The sequence below is a fragment of the Sceloporus occidentalis genome, unplaced genomic scaffold (assembly GCF_023333645.1).
Source record: "Sceloporus occidentalis isolate IW3139 unplaced genomic scaffold, rSceOcc1.0.p SCAF_38, whole genome shotgun sequence".
NCBI lineage: Eukaryota > Metazoa > Chordata > Lepidosauria > Squamata > Phrynosomatidae > Sceloporus > Sceloporus occidentalis.
The window spans coordinates 5263193-5282656 of NW_028317018.1; the positions used below are offsets into that span (position 1 = coordinate 5263193).

General features: G+C 41.7%; 1 protein-coding gene across 1 annotated transcript in view; it reads left to right on the top strand.

The window, feature by feature from the left end:
• Positions 1-3280: 3280 nt before the first annotated feature.
• LOC149290659 (ATP-dependent 6-phosphofructokinase, liver type-like) overlaps positions 3281-19464 on the top strand; it is a 39046-nt gene continuing 22862 nt past the window's right edge. The window contains exons 1-7 of the mRNA XM_089488561.1: positions 3281-3365; positions 6305-6378; positions 7477-7554; positions 15679-15868; positions 18036-18201; positions 18371-18415; positions 19320-19428. Coding sequence (XP_089344687.1) covers positions 3281-3365; positions 6305-6378; positions 7477-7554; positions 15679-15868; positions 18036-18201; positions 18371-18415; positions 19320-19428 — 747 coding nt within the window. The remainder of the gene's footprint in view (positions 3366-6304; positions 6379-7476; positions 7555-15678; positions 15869-18035; positions 18202-18370; positions 18416-19319; positions 19429-19464) is intronic.

Sequence of the window (19464 nt, forward strand, 5' to 3'; positions counted from 1 at the left end):
TTCTCGCTCTGCCGCTCTGGATGTTAAATAAAGTTAAAACAAAAAAAAAAACAGATGCTTTAATTTAAGTCCCGGGCAGGGGTCCCGAGCGGTTGCACATGAACTTTTCACTCTCCGTGACTCCATCGCGGTGCCAGTGTTTACAGCTGAGCACCGGAATATGACATCATATTTCGGTGCTCAGCATGAAACGCCGGCACCGCGTCGGAGTCATGGAGAGTGAGGGGCGCCTAGCGGTTGCTGAAAACTTCACGAGCAACCGCTCGCCGCCCCTGCACGGGACTTAAATTAAAGCATCTGTTTTTTGTTGTTGTTTTAACTTTATTTAACCCCTTCAATCCCAGGGGTTTTTGGTACCTCAAAGCCCAGAGCAATTTTGCCATTTTTGGGGTATGTCGGTTTAGCGATGATTCTCTTTTCCTGTGAATAGTGTACCCATATAAACTATATATTGTTTTTTCAAGGAGAGATAGAGCTTTCGTTTGATACCATAGTTGGATGATTAGCTGAAAATTTAGAATGAGAAATTTAGTAAAAACTAGCGAATTTTAGAAAATTAAACTAATTTTTTTTTACATTTTCCCTCTGAATCCTCACAAAATTAGGTAAAGTGATGGAAAATCCCCTCCAAGTTTATCAATTCAGGTGTCCTGATTTCAGAAATACCTAATTTATATAGATTTTCCAGACTTTCCCAGCACCAGGGAGCATACTATAAGGTGTACAATTTTGTATAATTTTTATGCCTATGGCTTAACGGGTTTGGGGGTTGTGAACGGGGGCAGAAGGGTTATACTGGCTAGATGTTATGCTAGGGCAATGGGAAGTAAGGTTTTTTAATAATTTTTTTATTATCTTTTTTTTATATATTTTTTTTTAATTAAATTTTTTTTACATTTTTTTATTTTTTATATATTATTTTTACACAGAAATGGTTAGAGGTCCTCCTAGGGACCTCCTGAACATGCCAGTGATGTCACAATGACATCACAGCTCACATTATAATTTTTTTTGTATTATATATATTATTATTTTAATGATTTATTTAATATTATTTTTTAAATGAATTAACTTTTTTTTTTCTGTTTTTCTCTTTCAGGACGGGAGGGGGAGTGAGAGAGATGGTTTCTCACTCCCCTCCCCGCGATCCCCCTGCACCGATCACACTGTGATCTCTATGCAGGTCCTCACAGACCTGCATAGAGATCGCAGCGTCTCTGTGCCTCATCGGAGTGCAGGATATCCCCGCAGAGGATATCCTGTCCTCCGATGACCTTCCGGGTTACGTCAGCAGTGACGTAACCCGGAAGGGAATGCCCGATCGCGCATTTTGCAACTTTCAACCGTAACAGCTTACCGGCTTTCATGCCGGAAGCTGTTACGGGAGATCGGGCAGCAGAAAGCCGGCGATGCCGGCTTCTGCTGCCAGGGGGGAGTCCAGGCTGTCAAACGGATGTGTCCCTGGCGCTGCACGAAGGGCTGGACATACCGGGACGTCCATAGGGGTTTCTTTGTGGGCGTTTTTTGGACGTCCCGGTACGTCTATAGGGGATTGAAGGGGTTAACATCCAGAGCGAGAAGACGGACGCCTCTCGCTCCCACCGCAGGACTGTTGTTTTAACTTTATTTAACATGCTCCATGTTAAATAAAGTAAAAAAACAACTTTATTTACCATGGAGGATTTAAATAAAGTGAAAAAACACAAAACAAAAAAAACCCCAATGTTTTAATTTAAGTGTCAGGCAGGCGCCCCTGTTGCCATTGTGCCCTGTGCGGCCACACAAGTCGCACACCCCTAAGGCCGGCCCTGACAGTAGGCATTCCAGTAGGTACCATTCACTTAGCGTCCATCAAACCCTGATTTGACCACCAGATAGCGATCGTCATCACTCCAGAGAACACTTTACCACTGCTCCAGAGTCCAGTGGCTTCATCCTACTCCATTGTGCATAATGATCTTTGGCTTATGTGCAGCCAGGGCCGGCCCGAGAATGGAGCCGAGTGGGGCAGCCCCTTTTTTTTTTATTTATAAAGCCGAGAAGAGAGAGAGAGAGAGAGCGCCGAGTGGTTTCATCTTACCAAGTTGTCAGTACCCGCTCGGCGCCTCTCTCTCTCTGTCTCTCTCTCTCGGTCTCGGTACCGGCTTGTAATGTTGAGCGCCGGAAGATGACGTCATTTCCGGCACTCAGCATTACAAGCTGGCAACGAGACCGAGCAGGGAGACTCACCGCAGGACTGCTGAAAGGTAAATATGGGGATGGGGGGAGGGTAGATAATGGGGGGGCGGCAGGGAAGATAATGATGGGGGGGCGGCCTTGTGTGAATTTTAAACTTCGCCCCAGGTGGCGTTTTGTCTTGGGCCGGCCCTGTGTGCAGTTGCTTGTCCATGGAAACCCTTTTCATGAAGCTCCTGACACACAGCGCTTATGCTGATGTTGCATCCAGAGGCAGTTTGGAATTCTGTAATGAGTGATGCTATAAAGGACAGAATATTTTTACTGTCAAACTGCTTCAGCACTCTCCGGCTGCTGGTCTAGTGTTAGCATTATCATGTATATGTGTGTGGTAGCATGAGCATGCATGAGTTAGAATGAGCGTGCATTAGTGTATGTTAAAGGGACTGTATGTAAGCATGTGTGTTACCATTATTTGTTACTGTGAGTGTGTAAATATGTGTGCCAGTGTGCATGTTAGTTACTGTGAGGGGGTCAATGAGGCTTCTTGGCTTTGCTTGCTTCCAGAAAGTGCCAGACCTCCCATGATTTTGACATCAGATAAGAACCATTCAGCCCTTCTAACATTTGGAATGTGCTGTTGAAGGGTTAATGCCGACATTACTTTATTAACATGTTCTCTTTGCCCCCAATCCCCAAATGTCAGGGTGAATGATCTACCTGGACTCCTCAAGTAAGGTGACTGAGATTGAGTACCGTATATATAGTCATTATACATATATATTCCATCATTCCATATATATATTGTGTTTAATGCCCCACTGTGATTTTGTGTGCTCAATTGTTTTCACAAATGATAACACACACTGCACAATAAAGAATCATTGTCACGGGCAGCCCTCAGCTAGAGACAGTGTGGGGTGCGGAAGCCGAATGGCGCTTGTGCCCTCCCCCCCAGGCCAGTCTTTGAGGAGGTACCGAAGGACGCAGGAAGTAGCACGTTTAACACGGATTCTACTGAACACATTGGCAGGCGGTGAGCGCTTCAATACAGCGGGGGCTCCATTCACATTCCTGGGTCCGAGAGTCCGGAAAATTCGCCAAAATGTCAGCTGTCGATCTGGAGAAGCTGCGGATGGCAGGAGCCGGGAAAGCAATCGCTGTGCTGACCAGCGGCGGGGATGCACAAGGTGAATCTCTCATTATCCTCTTAGGGAGAGTCTGGAAGCGTGTAATCGGCGGCAGATACTGCCCGCTTCCTGGGCATCCGGAGGGGCACGATCCCTGACACAGGCCCTGTCACGGCTCGGGGCATACACTTAGCAATGGTTAAGTCTTACAGGTGCTGTTACTGTTTTTAAACAATATACTTCTGTACTGGGTTCTGTAATGTACTTTGGAGCTTTGTTGGTCGGTGTAAAGTCCGTCTTTAAACAATTAGCTGCTTTTCTTTATGGTTTCAGACACAACAGTGTTTAGTTTGTCATGAACGTGTATACATGAAGTGTATGTGTAAACAAGTACTCTATTACCTGAAGACATTTCGAGGTCATGACATTCTTCATATACATTACTGAGGGCAGCATGTGCTGTTTAGGCTGCCCAATGTATTGAAAGCACATTTATTTAATGGCTGTCAGATATGTTTTGATCCCCAACATTTCAGGGGTTAATTGGATAAAGAAGGAATCTTTTGATTTATATATAATATATATATATATAACAGTTTCTCTGGAGTGATTTTATTGAAGGTTGGCTTTGTCACCCCCTACCCTCGACTATTATTATTGTTTTAAATAGCACCATCATATTCCGTAGCGCTGTACAGTGGGTAGACAGGACATAACTAGTATATAATAATTACAGAACAGATGAGAAGAGCCCTGCACAAACGAGCTTACAATCTAAAGGGAGTCGGGGGGATTACACCAATTTGGTGAAAGTGCCTTTGTTACAGAATGGAACAGGCACACTAGTTTAAGTATTGCAGGAGAGCGACTAGGAAAGGTGACGTAAAGGAATATGGGAAGGCGTTAATGTCTATATGGCTATATTAAATGGGTATTGCCACCGTTCATCTTCATTCTTTTTATTAATATGCGGTAATCTATACCTGATATATCTGTATGAATGAGAGTTACAAAATACAACTGTGCATGCAATATGTTATAAATATCATGACACAATACATCTTCAGGTGATGTCACACTGGCAAAAAAATCTGACACCGCTATTGACGCAAATCAAAGCATAGTTGTGATTCTCATACTTAAAATATGTGCTAGTTAAAAAGCCTAAGCCTAACCACAAAGAAAGTGGCAATAATAGAGGTCACTCAGCAATTTTATGATGGAAAAGAGCAAGGGACATGGTATTAGACCACAGTAAGTGGTTGTGATAAACAGAATTGTACCACTTCTTGTTAATGCAGCTTTAGAGAACCATCTCAAGGATGCCTTGTATTTGTTTACCAATAATGCGATTATACAATATAAATTTTTAGTAGCCAATTGCAATTCTGTTTTTTTGGTTTTACAGATTTACTGATTTGTAAACGTAGGTCAACACTACCTTATTTATATTACATGGCCCTGTTGTGAGTAAATAGAACATGCAAGGCCAACGGGGATGTCCGTTAACATAATTTATACAGATTTTGCCATTTTTCATCTTAAAATAAATAAAAGGTATTATAAATAGTCAGGTTTCGCAGTACAAAAAGTGTTTTATTGTGCAATAAAGTGAAAGTATACGTGCATATAGGTGGGAGTGGATAGCACAAACCTTAACGTTTTCATTCCTTAGACGCAGCTCGCGCAAAAACTCTTCCTTCAGCAGAATTTCACTTTGGATGACCCTTCAAATGTATAGTGGAATCTCAAACACAACTTTTCTGTAAGCTCTTGTGGCAACTCTTCATATCAACCCCTGTTCTAGATTTTTGGATGGAGGCTCTGCTGCACTTCAAACTGCTGCAGACCCAATCAGGAACAGGCTGCTCATTATGACAGCTTCTTGATGACCTCTCACTAGTGACAGCTGTCATTAAAAAGAGAGATAAATATCATCCAAGGTAACTCCCCCACACATTTTATCAATAGAAAATAGTTTTTTTTATTTTTCTTAATTCATAATTCATTATTACAACCCTATAACTTATCAGAATGGGGTATTGCTGTACTCAGAGTGGGCTGTTGAATACAACCCTGGGAAAGAAATCTAGTGAAATACTGAGTTTGTATATAATGTGTTAAACATTTGGACACCCGACCTTTACACCAACAGGGACCTTTGTGGCATTGCATTCTAAATACAGAGACATTAATATGTAGCCCCCCCCCCCCTTTGCATAACAGCTTCCAATCTTCTGGCTTTCCACAAGATTGTGGAGCGTTTCTGTGGGATTTTTTGCCCGTTCATACAGTAGAGCATTTGTGAGGTAAGGCACTGATGTTGGGCAAGAAGGTCTGGCATGCAATCTCCGTTATTCCAAAGGTGTTTGATGGGTTTACGGTCAGGGTTGTGTTTAGGCCGGTCAAGTTCTTCTACACCAAACTCCTCCAACCATGTCTTTATGGACCTTGCTTTGTGCACTTGGACACAGTCATGCTAATTGAAACCATAGCTTTGTCCAAATTGTCTTGATATGCTGAAACTTTAAGATTTCCACTGGAAGTAAGGGACCTAACCCCTGAAGAATAACCCATACCCATATCTGGGAACTGCTGGGCTCCGGCTACGCGGAGCCTTCCCTTGCAGGACACGGCCAGGACTGCACACTGATATATATATATATATATATATATATATATCAAGAAAATTGTTCTGGTTGTTTTTGGAAACCACTATGAAGTAACTCTAAGGGATCAATCCCATAAAAAAGACAATCTTTGACAAAACCTTGCCAGTTTTCATAGCAACAGCTTATAGGGTCTGCATGTCTTAACCTGGCTCTGCCTTGTTACTACTTGAAAAATGTAATCTTGGACAGCAGAAATAATTATTATTCTTTTTATAAACGTATTGTTCCACCGGTTTTGTGACGTGCAATGAGCAGATTGCTCAGTGTGTGTGGAATAAATGGTATTCACGTGGCCTCTTAATACATTTTTTCCCTTTGAAACTATAGGAATGAATGCTGCGGTTCGTGCTGTGACACGCATGGGTATTTATGTTGGAGCAAAAGTTTTTCTCATATACGAGGTAGGTTTATTAACTCAGTTGCAAAACAAATTAAAACCGAAAAATATCTATACAACTAAAGGAGAAATACTGCCATTTTAAAAACATATTTCTTTTCAGTTATCAGCAATGGTGATTTTAGCAAAAAGTGCAGTTATTAGTCACCAGAAGCCATCATTATGATCATACATGATCAGCAGGCCTTGTGAAATGGGCCCTCTTCTTGTGCGTGGGCTGCATAGTTTTCTGCACAAACAGAAATGTCACCGGTCCTTGCAAAGCTTAGTCCAAGCATTCTGTGACATTAGTTCTGGCGCATAAAGGCTCAAAGGGACACTCCGGCTATCATATACATCTTAATATATGTATGATAGCTAAGAGGTCCTTTTTCAATTAACACTTAAATTGTCCATTCTGCAACACCCCCCCCATGCATTTGCACTTTCCACCACCCTCCGCTCTTTTCTGGCCGAAGGCATTTCCAAACACATGACGACATAGTTACCTCTAGCCAGCTCCAGCCCTGGCTCGGTTAACATTGCTGGTGGGGGTCTGTTCACAATTGTTGTTTCAATTGGAACATTTTCCTGCAACTGATTGGCTGCTTGAAGGAGCCAATCAGTGGCAAGAAATGTGTGACCATGGAGAAGGAGGGCAGGTGCACCTGCACAGCTGCAGCTTCTACCTCCAGGGTAAGTATTTTTTTTGTAGAATAAATATTAAAATACTCACTGAGTACACAGAGCGTCTGTATTTGTTTTTTTTATTATTTTGAAAAGGAGAGTAAATGCGCTGAAAAAATGTATTAAAGTGCTTGCGCATTTCCTTGACCAATGTAGTTAGTGATTTAGTTTCTTGGCTGTATAAACTGTTTGTATATTTAAACAGTTTATCCCCCCCGAGAACAATGTGTTAAATGAGCTTTTGTTTAATAATTTATAGGTTTTGGCTTGACAAGCATCTACAAAGCCATTATATGTTTGTAGAAATTATAGTATGTAGCTCTCTCTAGTTGACACTATAATAGTTAGCAGAAAACCTGAATATTACAGAATATTTTTTTATGACAGATATCAGAATATTGTGTTTGCTTCATCTTGAGTATATATTTTATTACAGGGTTATGAAGGACTAGTTGAAGGAGGAGAGTGTATTAAACAAGCCAATTGGCTTAGCGTGTCAAATATAATTCAGATGGTAAGTTTAACAACTGCAAGTGACACACATTTTATGTTATTTCATAGTATGAACTGCTCTATTGGGGTGATGTTGCAGCTAATCGTGTTGACTTTGTAACTTACTACAAAATGTGCCTATTGAGTAAAAATTATTTTTGAGCTCCCGAAAAGACTTTGTAATGCACACTTGTGTGCTCATTGCTATTTACCCACCTGCATCCTTTTTTATGATAACAAAAAATGAATCCTGTCATTTTTGATTGTTAGATTTCCATGCCGGAGGAAAATATTGGAGAAAAAATCTTGTTACAAACAACTAGTTTCAATTAGAGATTATTTATGTGCAAGTGCAAACTAGTACAATAAAATTTAACTAGAAACAATGGTAATGATAATGTACCTTAAATACATTACAATACAATACATTACATTACAATATAGAAAAGAAAACAGCTAACAGTACAATCTTTGTAACCAAAACATCTTTCCTTTAAATATTGCAGATTAGGGGAAGACTGTCAGTCAGTGCAGTCTTCCCTCTTTCTGACCCTTCCGTGACTTTGAAAGGTCCTCTCCCCGTAATCATCCCCAGAGTCCCTTTGTCCCCTCATTCACTAAGCCACACCTCTTTTCCTTCCTCTCTGTAGTTCAGGTATAGATCAAATAAACAACACGTGTGTATAGCATTGCAGGTATAGTCCAACAGAATAACACACAAACCCAGCTTTGCAGGTATAGATCACCTGGTCGGTCACATGTAAACTTAGCACTGAAGGTATAGATCCTCCCTCATCAGCAAATATACTCCAGCCCGCCCTCTAAGATCCAACACTGACCTGCTCCTTGCATCTTCACTTATCACCTCCTCCCGTGGCTGCCTACAGGACTTCTCTCGCGCAGCACCAACCCTCTGGAACTCTCTTCCCCATCCTGTCCGTCTCTCCCCAACTCTACCCTCCTTCAAACGCTCGCTAAAAACTTTTCTCTTCAGAGAAGCCTACCACTGACATAAACATCAAAATTCACTCACCCACCTACAACCCTTATCTTGCCCTACATTAACATCATTCACTGCCGCGCAGTCCTCGCCTCCTTTTTTTCTCACCCCCTTATCCAGCTAGATTGTAAGTTCCTGCGAGAACAGAGCCCTTCATTCCTCTTCTATCTCTATATTAATTGCTGTATTGTACTTGTCGTTCTCTGTAACATTTCATCTTTGTACAGAGCTGCAGAATCCGTAGGCGCTTTATAAAGTATAATAATAGATCAGATAAACACATGGAAACGGCACTACAGGTATAGATCAACTAAATAAGATATACAAATCCTGTATTTGCAGGTATACATAACTAATGTATGGAAACATTTCATAGCAGATATAGATCAACAGAAAAACACACAAATCCGGCTTTGCAGGTATAGATCAACTGGAAACCACATATAAACTCGGCATTAAAGGTATAGATAAAAAAAAAACAATTACAGGCATAGATTACAGGGTGCACACCCCAAAGGCCAGCCCTGGTGTCCACATAGAACTTGACCAGCACTCAGATTACAGACACTAATTACAGCCCAGTCTGAGCCATCTTTGTCCCCAAACAGCCCAGCATAAGACATCTTTGTCCCCAAACAGTCCGTCCTGTGCCATCTTTGTCCCATAAACGCCCTGCCCATGCCATCATGGTCCCCAAAGCTCAAACACCCTGCTTGTGCCATCATTGCTTTTCCCCAAATCACTTATACATCTATGATACACAAAACACTTATACAGTAACTCACTCATTTACAAAATTCCTTCACACAATTATTCATTCTCTCACTCATTCACACAAATCATTTACACATTAATGCATTCTCGCAATTCATTCTCACAATTTATCTTCATTCATTCTCACTCATTCACGCAGTTCATTCATTCATTCTCACTCATTTACACAATTCATCCACACATTAATTCATTAATTCTCTCACGCATTCACACATTTCATCCACACATGAATTCATTCATTCTCTCACCCATTCACACAATTCATCCACACATTACTTAATTCATTATCTTACTCATTCTCACTCTTTATTTACTGTATTTTCTTGATTATAAGATGACCTCAAAGGTTTGACTATGAGACTAAGATTCAGATCTCCCGCAGCACTGCAGAGGACCTGGATTCTCCTGTCTGGTAACCTCCGGTGCTTCTGACTCCCTGGTGTGTAGTCAGGGCAGCGGGTAGACGTCTATGCGATTTGCGTAGGCAACTTCCGCTGCAGCCGGAAGGAGGTGCCATTAGTAGCTGGGGTTGTCTGCGTCCATCGCGCAGACCTTCCCCGGCTGTCAGAGAGGAGAGTACCCCGCACTCCTGCGGGGAATTCTCTCTGACAGCCGGAGGGTGTATGCACGATGGACGCAGACAACCCCTGCTGCTAACGGCACCTCCTTCCGGCTGCAGCGGAAGTTGCCTACGCAGATCGCGTAGACGTCTACCCGCTGCCCCGACTACACACCAGGGAGTCGGAAGCACCGGTAAGTTTGGGGGAGGGGAGTGTTTAATGGGGGGCATAAGGCCTTTCTGTAGGCAGAGTGCTCTGTGAAATGCCTTTTAACCCCCTTAATGCCACTCTGCCTCCAGTTATGCGTTTTAACCCCTTTTATGCCACTCTGCCTCCAGAAATGCCTTTTAACCATCTATAGGCCACTCTGCCTCCTGAAATGCCTTATACCTCCCTATATGCCACTCTGCCCCATAATATGCCAGATTGGCATATAGGGGTATAAGGCATTTCTGGAGGCAGAGTGGCATATAGGAGGTCAAAAGGCATATCATGGGGCACAGTGGCATATAGAGGGTTAAAAGGCATATCATGGGGCACAGTGGCATATAGAGGGTTAAATAGCATATCATGGGGCATAGTGCCATATAGGGGTATAAGGCATTCAGAGTGGCAAGCCTGGGGGCAGATGTGCATAACTGGGGGGCAGGTTGGAAAATAAAATAAAAAAAAATAAAATATATATTTTCCTCAATCATAGCTTTTATTAAAAAAAAACCTCAAAAACCAACTAGTAAATTAACAAATTAACTAGTAAATAAACTTTTTTCCTATAGGGTCATCTTATATTCAAGCTTTTTATTAATATTCATATTTTGGGGAGTTGTGTTTTATAATCGAGCAAATATTCTCACTATCTACTCCCCTCACTGTCTACCCCCTCTCCTCCCCCTACTCGCTATTTAACCCCCCCCCTTTCCAGTTCACTTACCCTGGTACAATGAATGGCTACATTCAGTATTATTAGACACTGTTTGAGGGGTATACAGGAGAAGTTGGAGGATGTGGAATAGGCCTTACTCGCTAAACTGTTGATTGTCTGCTTGCCCCTTTTTAATTTTTTTTATTATTTTTTTTATTTTTTAGCACGTTCACAATAAGAACACCCTAAGCATACTTTTATTTGCTATTTGTGAAGGGTGTTTGTGGCACCATAGTTTCTCTTCAGTACTCATTTAATTATTTTATAAGTGATCTTTATTTTTATGGAGCTACACAAAAATATCCCCAGGGCTAACTTAAATACTCCCTTGAATAGTATTGATCATTTTTTTGTTTTCTTTAAATCATCAGTAAGTGGGTTGCTTATTTGATTAGTTGCTCTTTTGCACATGCAGATTTATCTTTTAATTTAATATCAACAAACCCTGCACTTCTGCCTGATCTCTACAAACCACATTTCCATTTTCTTTAATCTCGCATATAGGCAATAGTTTGTACAGCTAGATTAATAATTGATCAGTGATATAGATTTTTACCATCAATTCACCAAGGAATATTCAAAGTAGGTCGGAAAGTAGTGCGAGACTGCCTTTGTTGCTGCTTAAACAATTATTCATTTATCCCCTTGATGACAATTGCCGGTCCGGGCACGTCACGGAAATTCAAGTCGATAACGACAAATGACGTGACAGGACCAGCACGTCTTTAAACGGGTGCAGAAAGCGATCTATTTCCGCTTTCTGCACCGAAACGGCGTTGCTGTAATGCCTTATCGGCACAAAGGGGCCATCTCTGGCCCCTCCCCAGGGCGTCAACATCCGCCATACTTTGTATGGCGGCGGACGCCCGTTTTAAAAGCGTTTAGGAGGCGATCAACGATCGCCTCCTAAACTTAAATGGTGTCGCTGGAATGCCTCGATCAGGAGGCATCCAGCGACACCAAACACTTACCTGGGGATGGGCTGTGACCGCTCCGGAGAGCGGTCACAGCCGCAGCTGCCGGTGATCTTCGCCATCAGCAACATGGCGGCGGCACGGGAAAAAAACCAATAAAGACTAAGAATTTCGCTAGACGGTCTCCTGAGAACTCTGGCTCCACTTGCAGGTTGAATATAGGTACTGCATTCAACCATGCAAGTCAATGGAGCTCAGCTTTCTAATCACAGTGTGATTAGAAAAAATAAATTAAAAATAAAATAAAATTAATAATAATTAGAAAAAAATAGTAAAAAGCCAGTAAAATGTACAAATAATTTCCCACTGATGTCACTATCAGGGGAACCTTCAAGTTGAAAAATAAAATAAAATATATATATATATATATATATATATATATATATAAAAAATATATTTTTGTGAGCAAGTCCTAAAATTAGCATATTAGTAGGGCTGCAACTAACGATTATTTTAATAATCGATTAGTTGGCCGATTATTTTTTCGATTAATCGGATAAAAAAAACCAATATGCAAATTTTTAGTTTATTTAAAATAATTTAATGAACTGGATGTTAAAAAACAACTTAAAATTTACATTAACATTCTTATTTTGTTATGATGTAATAAAAAAACAATATTTTCAAAGTACAAAAACCCAAACACAATATTTATGAAACAAAATAACCCCAAACATTCTGAAAAGAGGTGGACTATTACTATTCAAGAAACTTTGCCCCAGCCCTGGTACTTTGCACCCAGCACTTTGCACTTTGCACCCAGCACTTTGCACCCAGCCCTGGCACTTTGCACCCAGCACTTTGCCCCACCCCTGGCACTTTGCACCCGGCACTTTGCACCCGGCACTTTGCACCCAGCACTCAGCACTTTGCCCCACCCCTGGCACTTTGCACCGAGCCCTGGCACTTTGCACCCAGCACTCAGCACTTTGCCCCAGCCCTGGCACTTTGCACCCAGCACTTTGCACTCAGCACTTTGCACCCAGCCCTGGCACTTTGCACCCAGCCCTGGCACTTTGCACCCAGCCCTGGCACTTTGCACTCAGCACTTTGCCCCACCCCTGGCACTTTGCACTCAGCACTTTGCCCCACCCCTGGCACTTTGCACCCAGCACTTTGCACCCGGCACTTTGCACCCAGCCCTGGCACTTTGCACCCAGCACTCAGCACTTTGCCCCAGCCCTGGCACTTTGCACCCAGCACTTTGCACTCAGCACTTTGCACCCAGCCCTGGCACTTTGCACCCAGAACTTTGCACCCAGCCCTGGCACTTTGCACCCAGCCCTGGCACTTTGCACCCAGCCCTGGCACTTTGCACCCAGCACTTTGCACTGTGCCCCTGCACCCAGTCTCCAACTCTGCCCTGCACCCAGCCCTGCCCCCACACTCACACCCTGCCCCCACACTCACACCCTGCCCCCACACTCACACCCTGCCCCCACACTCACACCCTGCACCCACACTCACACCCTGCACCCACTCTGCCCTGCACCCACACTCACACCCTGCCCTGCATCCACACCCCCACTCTGCCCTGCACCCAGTCTCCCACTCTGCCCTGCACCCCCACCCCCACTCTGCCCTGCACCCAGTCTCCTGCCCTGCCCCCACACTCACACCCTGCCCTGCACCCCCACCCCCACTCTGCCCTGCATCCACACCCCCACTCTGCCCTGCACCCAGTCTCCTACCCTGGCCTGCCCCCCCACCCCCACTCTGCCCTGCATCCCCTGAAACCCCACCCCCACCCCCGCGAATCGCTCTGTGCGAATGGAGCCACTCGCACAGAGCGAACCGCTCTGTGCGAACGGAGCCACTCGCACAGAGCGAACCGCTCTGTGCGAACGGAGCCACTCGCACAGAGCGATTCGCACAGACATGAAGAATACTTACCTCCGGAACGCGTCACATCCGTCACGCAGTGCAGAGCGTGTAGCGGAAGCAGGGAACGCTCGCGGAGGTAAGTAAAAGGAGCCAACAACGAATCGATCACTCGATTAATCGATAACGGAAATCGTCGACAACGATTTCCGTTATCGATTATTATCGATTTTATCGATTCGTTGTTTCAGCCCTACATATTAGCTTAAAACAATTCTCGCATGGAAAGAGTTAAAATACTGGCATATTAAATGCCCATGGGGTGTCTACTTTTAAAAAATGTATGATTTGATGGGGTAAATTGAATTGGCCAGGTTCAACAAGGTCCCAATTAACACGTAGGGAAGGATGGCCACACATCTAATTTCCAATTAGAAAAATGCACACGTACCAAATGTGGCCTTTTAGTCCCCCCCCAAAAATGACAAACCCATGCATGTGGGGTATCACTGTACTCAGGAGATGTTGCTGAACACATATTGGGGTGTTGTGTGACAGCGGCATATACCAGGAGCTGTAAATTCATACATAAAGTAGGTGTGTGTGGGAAAAATACACACACAAAAATACCACTGCAAACTTTGAAAAAATGCTGGTGGTAAAATGTGTGCATGCAAAGAGTTAAAATACCAGCATTTAAAATACCCTATGGTGTCTAGTTTTCAAAAATATATGGTTTTGTTGGGCACATTGAAATGACCCGGCTCAAAGATGTACCAAATAGGGCATGGGCAGTGGATCCCCAAATGCCAAAGTTCAACATTGAAAAATGTGCATGCCCCAAATGTGGCCCTTTTGCCCCCGAACAGCCAGGCAAAATCATTCATGTGGGGTATCACTGCACTCAGGAGATGTTGCTGAACACATATTGGGGTGTTTTGTGATAGTGACATATACGAGAAAGTTTTAATTCATACCTGAAGTAAAATGTGTGTGACAAAACAAATGCAAAAAAATGACTACCACAAAGTTTGACAAAGACTGGTGGTAGATATGGTGCATGGAAAGAGTTAAAATACTAGCATTTGAAATACCCTGGAGTGTCTAGTTTTCAAAAATATATGGCTTTATTGGGCACACTGAAATGGCCCGGCTCAAAGATGTACCAAATAGGGCATGGGCAGTGGATCCCCAAATGCCAAAGTTCAACATTGAAAAATGTGCATGCCCCAAATGTGGCCCTTTTGCCCCCAAACAGCCAGGCAAAATCATTCATGTGAGGTATCGCTGCACTCAGGAGATGTTGCTAAACACATATTGTTTTATGATAGTGACATATACCAGAACCTGTTTATTCATACCGGAAGTAAAATGTGTGTGAAAAAAACAAATGCAAAAAAATTACTACCATAAAGTTTGACAAAGACTGATGGTAGAATAAGTGCTTGGAAAGGGTTAAAATACTAGCATTTGGAATACCCTGGGTTGTCTAGTTTTCAAAAATATATGATTTGATGGGGTAAATTGCATTGGCCGGGTTCAAAGATACCCGAAATGGCACATGGGGGGAAGAATTACCAGATTTGGAAAAAATGGCTTTGAAATAGCAAAACGCTACCTGTACTTATTGCTCCATAACATGCAGAAAAAAGCAAAAAAACATAAAAACATTGGGTATTTCTAAACTCAGGACAAATAGTAGAATCTATTTAGCAGGTTTTTTTATTACCTTTTATAGATGAGTAAAAGATTTTTCAACTAAAAGTTAGAAACAGTCATTTTTTTCAAAATTTTTCACCATATTTTATACTTTTTTTAATAGTAAATAATATGATACAATCAAAACAATGTCATCTAAAGAAAGCCCTTCTTGTCCTGAAAAAAACAATATATAATGTGTGTGGGTTCAGTAAACGGGAAAGAAGAAAATTACAGCTAAACACGAGCAGCGCAGAAATGTTAAAACGGCCATTGTCACGAAGGGTACAAAAAGTTAAATCAGCCTTTGTCACGAAGGGGTTAATAAGCCACATTTAGCACCCATTTCAATTGATAAATGAGAGAAACTAGGAGATATATATTTTTTTCACTGCAGGGAGGAACAATTATTGGAAGCGCCAGGTGCAAGGCATTCACTACTAGAGAAGGACGATTATCTGCGGCTTATAATCTTGTCCAACATGGGATAACCAACCTTTGTGTCATTGGTGGTGATGGCAGCTTAACTGGAGCAAACATCTTCCGTAAAGAGTGGGGTGGCCTGCTGGAAGACTTGGTAAAGGATGGTAAGATTTATTATTATTCAAGACACAGATGGTGTTGGTCTTGGAAACTTGTTAAGTGTTTAAATACCATTGTTTAATCTCATCATTATGATTTTCAGTTTTTTGTTCCGAAATGCTTGGAAAGCCTTTAGAGTTACAGTGGTGCTACCATTGATCTTAAGTATGACTGATCATGCAAAAAAAATCCAGGCTATTATTTATGGCTGCTGATCATATGAAGTCATTTATTATCTCATAGTTGTTTGGCTCCATTTTAAATCCTAATGTTAACAGATATCACCTGGCCCTTATCTAAAGTTTACATACTCTTGAATGTTTGGCCTTGTTACAGACACATAAGGTGACACACACAGGTTAAAATGACAACGGTTAAAATTGTAACCTTTGGTTTTTAAATTGCAATTAGTGTCTGTTTATAATTAGTCAATGAGTTAACCTCATATCGGTGCACTGAGCAGGCTAGATACTGAGCCATGGGGAGCAGAAAGGGACTGTTGAAATACCTGTGTAACAAGGTAATGGGACTTTTATAAAGATTGAAAAAGGATACAAAAAGATATACAAAACCATAATACTGCCAGTCAGTACTGTTCAATCCCTTATTAAGAAGTGGGAAATTTGAGGATCTCTTGATACAAAGCCAAGGTCAGCCACAACTGCCAGAAGGATTGTGTGGGACAAGAAATACCCACAGGTAACCTCAGGAGAAATACAATCTGCTCTGGAAAAAGATGGTGTGGTTGTTTCAAGTAGCGCAGTACGATGATACTTGAACAAATATGAGCTGCATGGTCGAGTTGTCCGAAAGAAGCCTTTACTGCGCCAATGCCACAAAAAGGCCTGGTTACAATATGCCCGAAAACACCTTGACCAAAATAGAGCATTATGGTCACAACCATAAGTGCAATGTTTGGAGAGGGGTCAACAAGGCGTATAGCGAAAAGAATACAATCCCCGCTGTAAAGCATGGCAGTGGCTCACTGATGTTTTGGAGGTGTGTGTGAGCTCTAAAGGCACAGAGAATATTGTCAAAATTGATGGCAAGTTGAATGCAGCATGTTATCGGAAAATACGGGCAGACAATTTGCATTCTTCTGCACGAACGCTGCGCATGGGATGCTCTTGGACTTTCCAACACGACAATGACCCTAAGCACAAGGCCAAGTTGACCCTCCGGTGGGTGCGTCAGAAAAACATGAAGGTTCTGGAGTGACCTGACCTTAATATCATCGAGCCACTCTGGGGAGATCTGAAACGTGCGGTTCATGCAAGACAACCAAAGACTTTGCATGACCTGAAGGCATTTTGCCATGGCGAATGGGCAGCTATACCACCTGCAAGAATTTGGGGCCTCATAGACAACTATTAAAAAATACTGTGCGCTGTCATTGATGCTAAAGGGGGCAATACACAGTATAAAGAACTAAGGGTATACAGACTTTTTAACAGGGGTCATTTATTTATTTTTTTAGATTGTGCCATTCTCTTATAACCCGTCGTTGAATGTTAACCCCATGAGAAATAAAATAAATGTTTTTGGGATGTTGGTTACTTGTTAGCTTCTCCTGTGGTTCTGATTGGCTAGGTATGATGGCCACCTAGTACTGCTTTAAAAAACAAAATACCCTATTGATAACCCTACGTGGTGACTAAACCAGCAATGTAAAAAAAAATTATTCAGGTTATGACCTAAACCATATTTTTTTTAAAAGGGTTGTACATTTTGCTTCAGCGACTATCTATTATAAAGTGTCAGGAAGGAAGAGTTGTCCCAGTGTAATGCATGGTTCAAGTAGGATGATTTCTTGGGCATTACCAATTCTGCATTAGTATGGGGCACCTCAACTTGCAGATGATTATCACAGGGGTTGGCTCTGAATAATTCAGAATTAAGTCAGATAATCAAAGTTAAACCCTCCTAATATTTACATGACAGTTTGTGACCCTAAGAGATGCTTTGATGAATACAACATTAAGAAGTTACTCCAATAAGCTTCTCTTGCAAGAAGACATGAGTCACCTTATCAATTGAAGTAAGCCTGTCAGGCTAGCACTTCATAATTAAGTCATTGAAATGGTGACTCATCTGCAACTCCTGTTTTGGTGACCAGCTAGATGGTGACATTTGTTTTACATGTTAAAAAAATTACATCTATCTTTACAACAGAGAAAATTACTGAAGAGGTTGCTCAGAAGTATTCTCACTTAAACATCGTGGGGCTGGTGGGGTCTATTGACAATGACTTCTGCGGCACTGATATGACAATTGGAACAGATTCTGCGCTACATCGAATCATGGAAGTTATTGATGCAATTACTACGACTGCCCAGAGGTAAGGAACAAAGCATTTCTTTTGATTAGCTTGTTGTAATTGAATGGTGAAATCAGTAAGGAAAGTGTCATTACTTTCTTTGTAACTATTGTTTTTCCCTTTTTAACATGAAAAAAACATTTTTATATGTTGTATATTCCTGACATTGTGTGGTTTTGTTTTGTTCTAGCCATCAACGAACATTTGTGCTTGAGGTTATGGGAAGGCATTGTGGGTAAGAATTAATATAAAAATTTATTTTACCAATATCAAAACTTTTATTAAGCATAAAGCCATACCTATTAATAATAAAAAAAACTGTTCAGTCAAAAAATAAGAGTTTAAGCAGTCCAGCATTTTATATTTTTAGTAATGTATACAGCCTAGCAGCCGCTGAGTCGAAATTATCAAATAAGACTCCCAAGTAAGATGTAGGAATCTGTGCAGCGGAGACCCCTGTCAAATTGGTACATGATGAATCGCTGTGGCTTCAAATTTTGAAAATCTTCAGAAGACCAAGGGTGTCAGAACCTGTTATTCAAATTTTACAGTCTGATGATTTGAACAAGAACAGTGTTTGGTGATGCCAGGAAAGGATTTGTTCATTATTGTGAAGCAAAATCCCACAGTACTGTGCCATTTTGGATTACATGCATAGCGTAATTCATAGTGGAGTGACAGGATATGAATATATTATAAACTTCAAGGATCTGCTGTGTAGCCAAAAGCATTGATTTTGTCTGAACAATCACAGCTCTTTCAGATTTAAGTATAAAGTATGTGGAGTGCAGTGTATTCATATGGAAATGTATTTCATGTATTTTTACAAAATAATCGGTAACACTGGTTAAGAAAAACCCAGTGAGTTAGAAAGAATAGTTGATTGTGGAGTGGGTAGAATAGTGGTTTCCCATAATGCTGTGATATGACTCTTTATCATACTGCCTATGGTAACCAATAGAGTGGGTCAGTGTTTAATCACTCCATTGCCATAAAGAATCGGTAAAATAAAACAATAACTAAAGAATGCATGATTTACATATATTAAAATCCGTTTGAGTCCATGCAAAGTGAGTTTCACCTGAAAATGAGGCTGAAGTGTACTTTTTACCCATATAGTCTAATTATTTTTACTGCAGGTATTTAGCGTTGGTGTCTGCCTTGGCATCTGGTGCCGACTGGCTCTTTATTCCAGAGTGTCCTCCTGAAGAAGGCTGGGAAGACTTTATGTGTGCACGACTTGGAGAGGTATTTACATCATTTTATCCCCTCTTTTCAAAAGGT